We start from the raw sequence: 12,105 nt of genomic DNA on the forward strand, positions 1-12,105 counted from the left end.
ATCCCGCCCGAGTTTCTGTTGAGCGGACTAGGACCTCGGCTCGAGAGGAGGAGAATCGAAATAACGCCGCTCAAGGAGAGATTGGAATGATCGCTGGTGGGCCGACTAGCGGTGATTCCAACCAAGCGAGGAAGTCGCACGTTCGGTGACTAGAAATACATGATCTTGGATGTAGCAAGGAGAAGGCCGAGGAACCCGAGATCAGCTTCGACCCCCAAGATTTGGAGGGAGTAGAGATCCCACACGATGACGTCTTGATCATCCGAGCAGTAATAGCTAATTATACTATTCATCGGACTTTTGTTGATATAGATAGCTCGGTGAATATTATATTCAAGAAGGCTTCGACCAACTGTAAATTGACCAAAGCAAGTTGCAGCCAATAACGACCTCACTCTACGGGTTCACAGGCAATGAAGTGTTAACGATCGACCAGGCGAGGTTGGGCATATCGCTCGGAGAAGAGCCACTCAAGAGGACAAAGACCACAAACTTCATTGTGGTGGACGCGCCGTCCGCCTACAATGTCATATTGAGACAACCGACCCTCAATTAGTTCTGAGCAGTGATGTCCACCTTCTGCTAGAAGATCAAATTTACGTCGAGATAGGCGAAGTCAAAGGTGACCAGTCGGCCACTTGGCGATGTTACGTCGAGATGGTCAAAACAGAGACGAGGGCAGTACGGAAGATTCAGCGTTTGGAGGTAAGCGCCATCATGGAGGAACCGCCCGCGTTGGTCTATGAGGAAAAGAAGGAAGTTTAGATTCATCCTACCACCTTCATCGCCGTCGACCTAATAGACAAGAAGAAGGTTAAGTTAGTCACCTGTATCAGGCGAAATCATGATGTGTTTGCCTGGTCGACCCACGAGCTCCCGAGCATCTCGTCAAGTGTAGCTCAGCACGAGCTTCACGTCCAACTGGACACTCAGCCGGTGAAACAACAAAAGAGGGACTTCAATGCGGAGCAGAACCAAATCATTCGAGCGGAGATAAAAAAATTGCTGCAAGCCGATCAAATTCGCAAGGTTCAGTTCCTGAGATGGTTGGCCAACGTCGTGTTGATCTCTAAGCCGAGCAACAAGTGGCGAGTCTGCATCGACTTCTGTAATCTAAACAAGGCTTGCCCAAAGGACTTCTATCCACTGCCCCGGATAGACCAAATGGTGAACTCCACGGCGGATTACGAGCTATCTGCATGCTCAAAGCATACCAAGGTTACCATTAAGTACCGTTCACTCGTGAAGATCAAGAGAAGGTCAGCTTCATTATGGCCGACGAGACTTACTATTGCAATGTGATGTCGTTCGGATTGAAGAATGCTGGTGCTACCTATCAGAGACTAATGAACAAGGTAATCCGATGGCAAATCGACTGCAACATGGAGGTATATGTCAATAACATATTAATAAAATCTCTCCGAGTTGTTGACCTTTGAGCAGATATTAAAGAAACTTGCCGAACCCTAAGTGCATATGGAATAAAACTGAACCCGAACAAGTGCCTGTTCGGAGCAATGAGTGACCGCTTCCTCTGATACATCATCAACGAACGAGGGATCGAAGCGAATCCGAGCAAGGTGAATGCGTTGCAAAACATGCCCCCGCCCCGCAACTTGAAGGAGGCCCAACTGCTGACCGAATGGATCACCGCACTATCAAGGTTCATATTCAAATCATCGGACCGGAGTCACCCGTTCTTCCAGGTGTTGCGCCATGCGACGAAATTCCAATGGGACGCGGAGTGCAACAAGGCGCTGGAGGAGCTCAAGGAGTACCTTAACTCCTTACCTGTATTGGCCAAACCAAGCGCTGGCGAGCTGCTCTGAATCTACTTGTCGTCCACCGAGTATGCGGTTGGTTTGGCGTTGGTAAGGCAGAACGGCCTTGAGCAACAGCCTGTATATTTCCTAAGTCATATATTAAAAGACACAGAGTCCCGCTACACCAGTCTTGAAAAATTGGCATACGCGCTTGTACTCGCCGCTCAAAGACTCCGTCCATACTTCCTTTTACATCCGATCGCCATGATGACCAATAACGCCTTGGGAAGGATCCTTCTCAACCCATGGGCATTCGAACGGCTAATCAAATGGACAACCGAGCTGAGCGAGTTCGACATATAATATCAACCCCGGATGGCAATTAAGGCACATGCCTTAGCTGATTTTGTCACCGAGGTGTAGAACGTCGAACCGGACACGACTTGGAAGATATATGTAAACAGATCGTCTACTCTGCAAGGCGGCGGGATCAACATTCTCTTGATTTCACCGCGGGAAGACAGGATGCAATTGTCCATGCGGCTGGATTATCGGGCTACAAATAACAAGACTGAGTATGAAATCTTGATAGTCGGCTTACATGCAGCTGGGCATGTAGAAGCCACAAAAGTTCTCATGCACTCGGATTCTCAACTGGCGGCTCAGTAACTAATGGGCACATTCGAGATAGGTAGCTCCCGACTTAGGTTATATGCAGAAGCTTTTAAGAAGTTGAAGGCAAACTTCCAAGAAGTGGTTATACAGAAGATCGTCTGGTCGAACAACCAGGCCACGGACGAGCTGGCTAAGTTAGCCAATTCGTTATCACCGATCGTGACACATTAGCCAATCGAACAGGTCTCACTGGTGGCGCACATCGATAGGATGGATGGAGTAACCTTCCCGAGCGACTGAAGTACAACACTGATAGAGTTCCTCCGATCGGGCGTCACACCAGCAGATCAAGACGAAGCTTGCTTGTTGAAAAAGAGGGTCGGGCAGTTCACCCTAATCGAGGATCAGCTATATAAAAGAGCTTTCTCAAGGCGTCGGATCAGCTATATAAAAGAGCTTTCTCAAGTGCGTCGGATCAAAGGGCATCGAATATATATTAAAGAAGGTTCATCAAGGCTCCTGCGGAAGTCACCCGGGCGGCAGATCGCTGGCTCGGAAGATCCTGCTGACGGAATACTTTTGGCCCACCTTAAAGGATGACGTCGCTCGAACAATAGTCACCTGCTTATCATGTCAAAAATATCATAACATCCCGCACCGACCCATCGAGGAGATGAAGGCATTCACGGTGTCTTGTCCGTTCGACCAATGGAGCATAAACATCGTTGGACCATCTCCCATGTTGACTGGGCAACGAAGATTTCTACTAGTTGCAATAGATTATTTCTCAAAGTGGGTGGAGGCCGAGCCGCTGGCCAAAATAACCGAGCATATGGTCATCAAATTTATATGACAGAATATCTTATATCGGTTCGGCATCCCTCGTCGGCTCGTCTCAGACAACAGAAGACAGTTCGCCGAACAAAAACTCAAAGAGTGGTGCGAAGGCTATAACATTGCGCAAGCTTTCACCTCAGTAGCCTATCCCCCGAGCAACGGTCAGACGGAAGTCACAAATAGAGAAATCCTGAGAGGATTACAAGCTCGGCTCAACCACGCTGGAGGCAGTTGGGTTGATGAACTCCCTAGCATCTTGTGGGTCCATCGTACCACACCAAGAGAGGCAACCGGCATCACACCGTTTCATCTGGCGTACGGAGGTGAAACAACGGTTCCAGTGGAAGTCGGAGTAAAGTCTGATCGGGTGCAGCTCTACGATGATGAAAACGTCGAGCGAAGACTCATGGAGCTCGACCTGGTGGACGAAGCGTGGGATAAAACCGCCGTCCGGCTCATGGCGTACAGGCACCGTATGAACCAGAACTACAACCGGAGGGTGATCCCAAGATCATTCCAGGTCGGCGACCTGGTGTGGAAAAGAGTGAAGTCGATCGACGACGTCACCAAGTTGGAGGCCTAATGGGAAGGACCTTATAAAGTCATCCAGAAGTTTCGTTCGGGAGCCTACTATTTGCAAGACAAAGATGGAAGAAAGCCATATCAGCCCTGGAGCATAAACCATCTCCAGCCCTATAGGACCGGGTGAGAGGTGCGTGGTTAAATCCAGAAATACTTGTATAAATGTATATCTTGTGGATGCAGGAAGGCAATGAATAAAAATCCCAAGTGTTCCAGACTCTTGTGTCGTTCGGCAAAGTTAAAAGTCGAGCGACGACTATATTCCCCTATCTACGCCTTCAACAGTCGAACGACGATTATAAACCCCTGTCTATGCATTCAACAGTCGAGCGACGACTATAAACCCCTGTCTACGCCTTCAATAATCGAGCGGTAACTATAAACCCTGTCTACGTCAAGAGTTGAGTGGCGACTATAAACCCTGTCGACGAAATCAACAATCGAGCGGCGACTATAAACCCTAATCTACGTTAACAGTCGAGCAACGACTATAAACCACTGTCAACGGCTTCAACAGTCAAGCAAAAACTATAAACCCCTGTCAACGAAATCAATAATCGAGGGGCGACTATAAACCCTTGTCGACGAATCAATAACCGAGCGACAACTATAAATCGGAGTCTCCGCCAACAATAGCCAAGCGGTGGTTATAAACCCGAGCCTACGCTAAATAAAGCCGATCGTCAACTATAAAAGCTTGGAATAAAGATGATAAGAAGTCGAGTTGCGGCTAGAAGCAACAGTTTTTGGCTAAAATATGGTTGTTCGACAGCGTTGAAGTGATCACTCGAACATCTCAACGACCAGTTACATTGACGATCGAGATGGCGGGGAATTATACTTAGAAAATTTTCACAAAATGCTAAGTGGTACACAGCCCCACTTGAGCCGAACGACGATGCATTCATTAATACTTGCAAAATCTGACAGAGAGAAGAAGCGCCGAACGGACGTACATTCATTAATACTTAGAAAATTTTATACATAACATATAATATGAGTACAAAAGGAGGCCTACGAAGCAAAGAGGGGAGGTCACTTGAGATAATCCAACACGTCGTCTGGCAGCGACTCGGTCAGCTTCTCCCAATTAATGATCTTGTTAGTCACTGCGGTAGGAAGATAGACGTCGTCCTTCAGCTGGTCGAGGGTCCCAGCATTGCTGAAATTGAAGAGGCGGAGCGCTCGGTCCGTGAGCCAATCTTTGAAGGGGTCTGAGCGGAGGTAATCACGTTGAAAACCTCGAACTAGCCGGCCTCCCCCTCTTGATAGATCTTGAAGGCCGATCAGGATGCCTCCAACTAGGTCCTTAACAAGGCTAGTTCGGCATCCTTGGCGGCAAGCTGGACCTTCACTGAGGCTTGTTCAGCCGATCGACTCTCCCACTCAGTGATCAAAGCGGCCTCAGCCTCCTTCAGATTCTGAGCCAAGACCTGAGCCTCTTTGTTCTTAATATCCAGGTCCTCAATGGCTCGGAGTTTCCTGGCGTTGACAGAATTGAGCTTCGGCTCAAAGGAGCTGGCTTGCTTGTCGAGCCTCGCTAGTTGCAAAGCCTGCTCAGCGCTCTTGCTCCTTTCCTCCTGCAGCTGCTCAGAGCTCTTCTGCAGATCGACCTTTAGCTAACCGCCTCAGCGGTCAGCTGTTCAAATTGAGCACGGGACGCCTCGGAGACGCCGCTCGAGGCGCGAAGCTGCTGGACTTCGTGCTCCAAAAATGCTAGCATTTGGCACATGGTCAGGCTCTTGACCTAGTACTGCGGTGGCAATAAGATCGTAAGTGCCAAGCGAGGAATAAGCAAGTAAATCTAGAAGCAATATACATACCCCACCATTCGGGTGTGGTTGTCCGCGAGCTCCCCCGGGAGATGACCACCGTGCGGGCCCTACCATCGGCCCACACCTGTGCTAGCGGCCCTTGGATCCGAATTTGGTGCTCGAGGGAAAGGGCCTCAGCATCGTCCGGTTGACGCCATTCAGCAGCGGGCAAGTGGATAATGGCTGTTATATGCCTCTAGCTACTCGGACTAGAGGGCTCGGAAGTCACTTTGCCCGTAGACTTGGGCATCAGGGATGGTCGGATGATGGATACTTGTGCTGCCGGCAAGGAGTGCGGTAGCATATACGCAACAGGCGAAGTGCATATGGTCCCCGACGGCAACGCAAATAGAGATGGTGTACAGTCGGATGATTTGGTTATAGGGATACGTCCGCTGGCTCGAGAAAGGCGGGTGATGAAATTTCACCCCGCTTGGAGGAGACGCGCGAACCGGTACGTGCGGGGGTCTGCAAGGCGGAAGTGGCCGATCAGGAAGAAGTTTCCCCACGATGCCTCTTGCGTCATATTAGAGGCTCGCTTAATGTGGCCGACTCTGAGGGCACCACGATCAGCAACATGGAAGGTCGTTTGGAAGGCAGGTCTGTTGTATCAGACGCGGCATCGCTAGCTGCCGTCTGACTTGCTCCAGCATCACTGGTCAGCACATGGGTCCCTCCTACTTCGCCAGTTGGATCGTCAGAATAGGTGACCAGCTGTAGGCCGAGACTCTTCAACTCGGCCACGCCCGCAGCATTTATTTCTCCATCCGCAAGTCTGCTCTTGCCGCTCAGACGCACCCTCAGCATGATTTGGACAGTAAAAAAAGAAGAAAAATCAGTTAGATTCAAAGATAAGGAGAAGAAAGAGCATACCTAGACTGGATGACAGCCGCGTGCAGATCGTGCTCAGTTTAAAGACGTATAGGACGCCCTCCAACAAAAATCGATGGATGTGATAGTCCGATCAGCTTCGATATCTCCCGAGCGACAGAGGCTGTATCACTTCCATCTGCCAGCTAGTCGGGAAGTCTAGCCGAACAGGAAAGCGAACGAAAAAATAGTGCTCCCTCCAGTGCTTATTGGAGGAAGGCATCTTATCAAAAAAGACGGAGCTGACTCGGGCTTGGAACAAAAAGGTCCCTAGCTCGGACAATTTAGGATAATAAAAGTAATGGAAGACCCGAGACACTAAAAAAATGTCGTGCAGATGAAATATCACAACAACCCCGCACAGTAACCTAAACGAGTTCGGCAATAATTAATGTAGGGAGGTGTGGAAATATTTACAGATGACAGAAAAGAAAGGATGAACGAGAAATCGAAAATCGGCATAAAACTGGTCCTTAAAGAAGGATAGGAAGCCGGCTGGAGGCTCGTGGGGTCGGTCATAGGCGGAGGGAATGACTATCTAATAGTCAGAGGAAATTGTAGGTAGATTTCATCTGGTCTATCTCGTCCCTATTAAATTTGGACTCAGTGAAAGTGTACCAGAGCCCGGGAATAGACACAGGAGGTTGTGGAGAATCGGCCATCGAAAATAAAGAAATCGAGAAGAAGCGACGCACAGATTTAACGAAGGAAAGAAAGAAGAACCTTACTGAGAAAGGTCGCCGACGAAGATGAGGTAGGGAAGCGTCACAAAGCGTGCTCGAAAACGAAAAAGCAAGACAATGTGAAGGAGATGGCGAGCAAATGAGGTTTTATAAACCTCGCGGTCGATCGCTCCGAGCCGTCCGATCAAGGGTTGCGTAAAATCAGGATAAGATCTAGCTGTAGAATTTGAAAAGGCGCCTGTCACATCATCAGTAGATATCCGTTTGTCACGTCGAGCGTGCGACGACAGTGAGGGTGACACATGGCTGTCGGCTACCGGAAGGCATTAATGAGACTTAATTAAAAGGCATGACCGCGTGCTCGGCCATAATGGTCAAAGATTTGCACAGTCTTCCAGAAATTTAGAAGACATCAGCCACTATGAAAGGACACTCATCAGAGAAAGCGTAGAAAAATGGAAAAATTTGCTAAGTGTTGTCGTCATTGACCTGATCGGCTTCGTAGAGGAAGGAATGGTCGATCGGCGAATGAGATCTCCGAGTCAGCAATAAACTTCGATGCTCATTATAGCCGAACTGCGCTTAGGCTCAAGCTGATAAACTCAGGTCGAACGATGATTAGAAGATATGAGCCGACCGGTAGCCAGGGCACGAAGAGTGTCCGAGTGGTGGAAGATCACCTAAAGCATTGTCGTCCAGTCAGTCGGGCTTACAACCTCCTTCAACTATACTTGAGGAGTAGGTTTATGATATGCTGATAAAGAGGGGCCCACTAAGTACGAGTCAAAGGACGGAGATAGCAGCTGACGTAGAGGTCAAAGTCAAAGAGGTCAACGCCAGAGAACCAACGGGCTCACCAAAGGGGGTCGAGCGGAGCTCTCCTGCAGTGGCCGATCGAGGGTTGGACATGCCCGATCGGCAAACAGCTTGTCCGAGCAGAATGTCGGGCTGGCTAGGAGCACTACAGCAAGATCGTCAGACGCTTAGTTTAGAACAGCGGAACGTTAAGCAAACCGGATTGCCTGTCCGATCGGGGGAGACAAGCCACTGTACCCAGTTATGGTAGGGAAGAGCAACCTAGTCCAACCGAGCGGAGGAGTTCCTAGTTGAGCGGCTATCCCGCTCAGCCGAACAGAAGGATCATTGACGTATCTCTTAATATCCTTCTGGGAGATAGTGTTGCTGACACAAGACATGGTTAACTGGCAAATCGTACAACGGAAGCTTCTACTGGCTCATATCCCTTGTTAAGGTATGGTGTCAGAGGCACTTTCCTGACAGGTCCTTTCATAGAACAAATTTGAGAACGTGTCCACGCCTTGAGGAACGTGTACGTTGCCTGCTGGGGCGCTATATAAAGGAAGGGTCCATGCACTAGCGGAGATACACGTTATTCATTATTCACACATGTGTTTGTTGTTGCTCTGTTTTCTTCCCTCTTTCTGTGACTGGCTTGAGCGTCGAAGGGCCAACGCCGGGACCCCTTCCCTAGCTCGGTACTGACATTTCTTGTGTTGCAAAGTGGAGCGTGGTCTACATCAGTCAACAGCCACATCCCTAGCTAGCCATCTTCCCGATTTTCAGGCAGGATCAATAGGGTTACATCAAGGATCAGCTCTTAGTCCCTATCTTTTTACACTAATTATGGACAAACTCACTACACATATTCAAGACACAATACCGTGATGCATGTCATTTGTAGATGATATTATTTTAGCAGATGAAACACGTGAAGGAGTAAATGTTAAACTAGAATCTTGGCGGGAAACACGAGAATGCAAAAGTTTTAGGCTTAGTAGAATAAAGACAGAATATATGGAATTTAAGTTTAGCAATATTAGATGTAATGAGATAATTGTTAAAATAAGAGATGATGAGTTGCCCAAAAAAATGAGAGTTTTAAATATTTAGGATCATTTTTGCAAAATGATGGAGGGATAGAGAGATGTCTTCCATAGAATACAAGCAGTATGGTTGAAATGAAGGAGAACGTCAAGTGCTTTATGTGACCGTAAAGTAGCTATAAAATTTATAAGAAAATTCTATAAAATCACAGTTAGATCTGCTATGTTATATGGAGCTCAATGTTGAGTTATGACTCGAGCATATGAGCAGAAGATGAGAGTTGCAGAGGTGAGGATGTTAAGGTGGATGTGTGGACATACGAGGATAAATTGAATAATAAATGAGAGCATTAGAGAAAATCGGAGTTGCATCTACTCAGGAAAAACTCTGAAAGATACGTTTAAGATGGTATGGGCATGTACTTAGACGACCTATAAATGCTCCAATTAGGCAATGTGAAACTATGACAAATACACATATCAAACGAGGAAGACCAAAAAAGACTTGGTTAGCAACAATAAAACAAGATAAAATTTATTTTAAGTATAGACGATGACATAGTAGGAGATAGAGCTAGCGTAAAAGGATCCATATTGTCGACCACACCTAGTGGGATAAGGTTTGGTTGTTGTTATAAGGTGTAAAAGTGCGCCATACTAGCTTCAGTCTTGCATGTCATGCACGCTAAACCTTCCAAACCTACTTGTCGCGCCAACTCAAGACTAGATTAACCTAACCCAGCCCATTCATTTCTAAGCCGGCGTGATATTAGGCATGGAATGCGGGCTGGCCAGATCTCGCTCAGCCCATGCCCATTGCCACTTCTAGGGATTGGCACTTAAAACAATAATGACATTGAAGGTAATTTCTACCAATTAAAAAGATTTATGCTAGTGGATTCATAAAAAAGTATGACAACAATCTCTACCCGTTATTTCAACAGAAGTTTGGCATAATATTGGATGGATAAATGACTGCCTTCTACTACAAGTTGGCAAGCTAATGTTATGTTCACGTACGGAAGACATAGCATGTGGAAGAGTTTTTTTCAAAGTTGCCTCAACTATAGCTTGTTGAATGTTCTGTCTACCAATGTAGTTTAGAAGAATATTTTCTGGAACTTTCTTTCCCTGCCGAAAGCCAGGAACCTGTATGAATAAGGTTTTTTATCAGGAATTGCATGGCATCACAACATACTACTTCAATAATGACTATTAAAGAAGAAAAGGTAGATAAAGGAATTAGAATCTAGTACTAGAGACAGAAGGTAGAAAAAGAGAAGAAGCTTCCAGTGACATTTAAAAGGCCATTTTTACTTAGCATGGTCTTCTCTCAACTTTAGTTCAGCATAGAAATGACTAAACAATTCCCCAGTACAAGCAATTCCAATCATGCTTTAAGTGGAAATAAGTAAATAGCAGGTACTGGAAAACATAATTGTCAACAAACTTGGATCGGATGAAAAGATAAAAGGGGAGAACAATATTGAATTCCTTGATATTCCAAAGAAAGAAAGAAGAAATTTAAGATTAATATATGTCAGAGCCCAGAGGGCTTAGTAAAATTTAGGTAGCATATTCAAAATTTTCTGATTACTATAAAGTGATAATGATCAAAACAGAAAATGGAAAACAATTTAAGTACAAAATTATCCTTCAGATGAATTCCTATTCATCCTGTAATACTAATAGACCCCTTAAATGAATGCATACTGAAAATAATACCTTTGCCTTCTTAGAAAATTCATCTAAGACTTCTCCGTAACATTCTTGGCTTATTGCTGGAGGAACTTCTACGCTTAACCTAATCTGCAAATAAGATGAGCTATCAGGGAATTGACATAACCATACTTCCTTGACGAATTGATTCTCGTGGACTTGTAGGACTAACAATCGATTGAATGCACTCAGGCAAGGGGAAGAGAGATAGCAAGAAAGCTATAGCCTTGAAGCAAGATTGCCTCTTCATTTCAATTGCCAGATGAACAAACAAGCATATTTCCAAATTATACGAGAAGATAGGTAGAAAGTAAGAAAATTATAGCCTTGAAGCAAGACTACCACTTCCACTTGACTATCAGATCAATTAGAAGTAAAAACGATTTAGAAGGTAGAAAAAGGAAAGGTACAGACAGTGGATTGAGGCCCTTTGGTCTCCGTCACAATGAGGCCGGCTGGCAACCTATCTTTCGTCTTCTGAGCAGCGGAGACACTAACTTGGGCACGGAAAGGCCCCAGGTTTCGCGAGGGAGGTGAGTGAAGGCGCGGGAGGGAAGAGGTGGCGAAAGGCAAAGGTTTAGGGAGGGAGATGGGGATGGCAAAGGACAGATTGCAGGAGCGCGAGGAAGAGAGGATGGGCGGGGCGAAGATGGCGAGGACGGTGTCCATGGCGAGAGGCTGGAAAGGAGAAGACGAGGATAACGGAGGATTGGGAATTGGGATGCCCCCACACAGCATGTTGCTTTATAATTCGAGCTGGAGTTATAGTTGGCGATGTGAAGGAATGAATCAGCGGCGTTGACCAAGAATATATGAGATATATAAATCCTTATTTAATTTCATTGACTACTTCTATTGACTATTTCTACATATAATGGACCTAATTCTATAGAAGTTTTTTATTTATTATTAAAATAAATCAGAAAATATACCTGACAATCAGTTTACACTTTCCATTTGAAAGAAAAATTATATAATTGATTTATCTTTGATTATTTTTTATCCACATTTTTCCCTGGCACGTAGATTTTAATAAAAAAATCTCTCAAATAGAGCAATATTTGAATTAAATTTTTATTAATGGACTAAATGAAAATTAGATAAACACATATTTCTTTTATATAAAAAGTTCAAATAGTCTTCGTCTTTTTATTTCTTTTAGTTTAAAATACTTTAATTAATCAATCTATTTTTATAAAAATATATGAGTGGACTCAAATAATTTATTTTAACTACGTAAATTTAAATATAGGATGGTAAATGAACTGGATTTTAGTGAACAAATCTAGTGTTGGATTTGGTAATGTTCTTTTATTCCCTTAATTGTAAATATATATCTAAATATATATACATATTAATAATATGCTAGGTAACACTT

At 45.4% G+C, this 12,105-nt stretch overlaps 1 protein-coding gene across 2 annotated transcripts in view; it reads right to left on the reverse strand.

The window, feature by feature from the left end:
- Positions 1 to 11,482, reverse strand: part of LOC121985300 (trigger factor-like protein TIG, Chloroplastic) — a 28,326-nt gene extending 16,844 nt beyond the window's left edge. The window contains exons 1-3 of one of the 2 annotated variants that reach the window (XM_042538665.1): positions 11,142 to 11,482; positions 10,734 to 10,817; positions 10,029 to 10,157 (exon numbers count right to left, since the gene is read on the reverse strand). In XM_042538665.1, the coding sequence (XP_042394599.1) occupies positions 10,029 to 10,157; positions 10,734 to 10,817; positions 11,142 to 11,465 (537 nt within the window). In that variant the 5' untranslated portion in view covers positions 11,466 to 11,482. The remainder of the gene's footprint in view (positions 1 to 10,028; positions 10,158 to 10,733; positions 10,818 to 11,141) is intronic. The other variant, XM_042538666.1, reaches the window with a different exon arrangement.
- Between the last annotated feature and the right edge of the window lie 623 nt (positions 11,483 to 12,105).

This window comes from Zingiber officinale, chromosome 5B (genome assembly GCF_018446385.1).
Source record: "Zingiber officinale cultivar Zhangliang chromosome 5B, Zo_v1.1, whole genome shotgun sequence".
Lineage (NCBI taxonomy): Eukaryota > Viridiplantae > Streptophyta > Magnoliopsida > Zingiberales > Zingiberaceae > Zingiber > Zingiber officinale.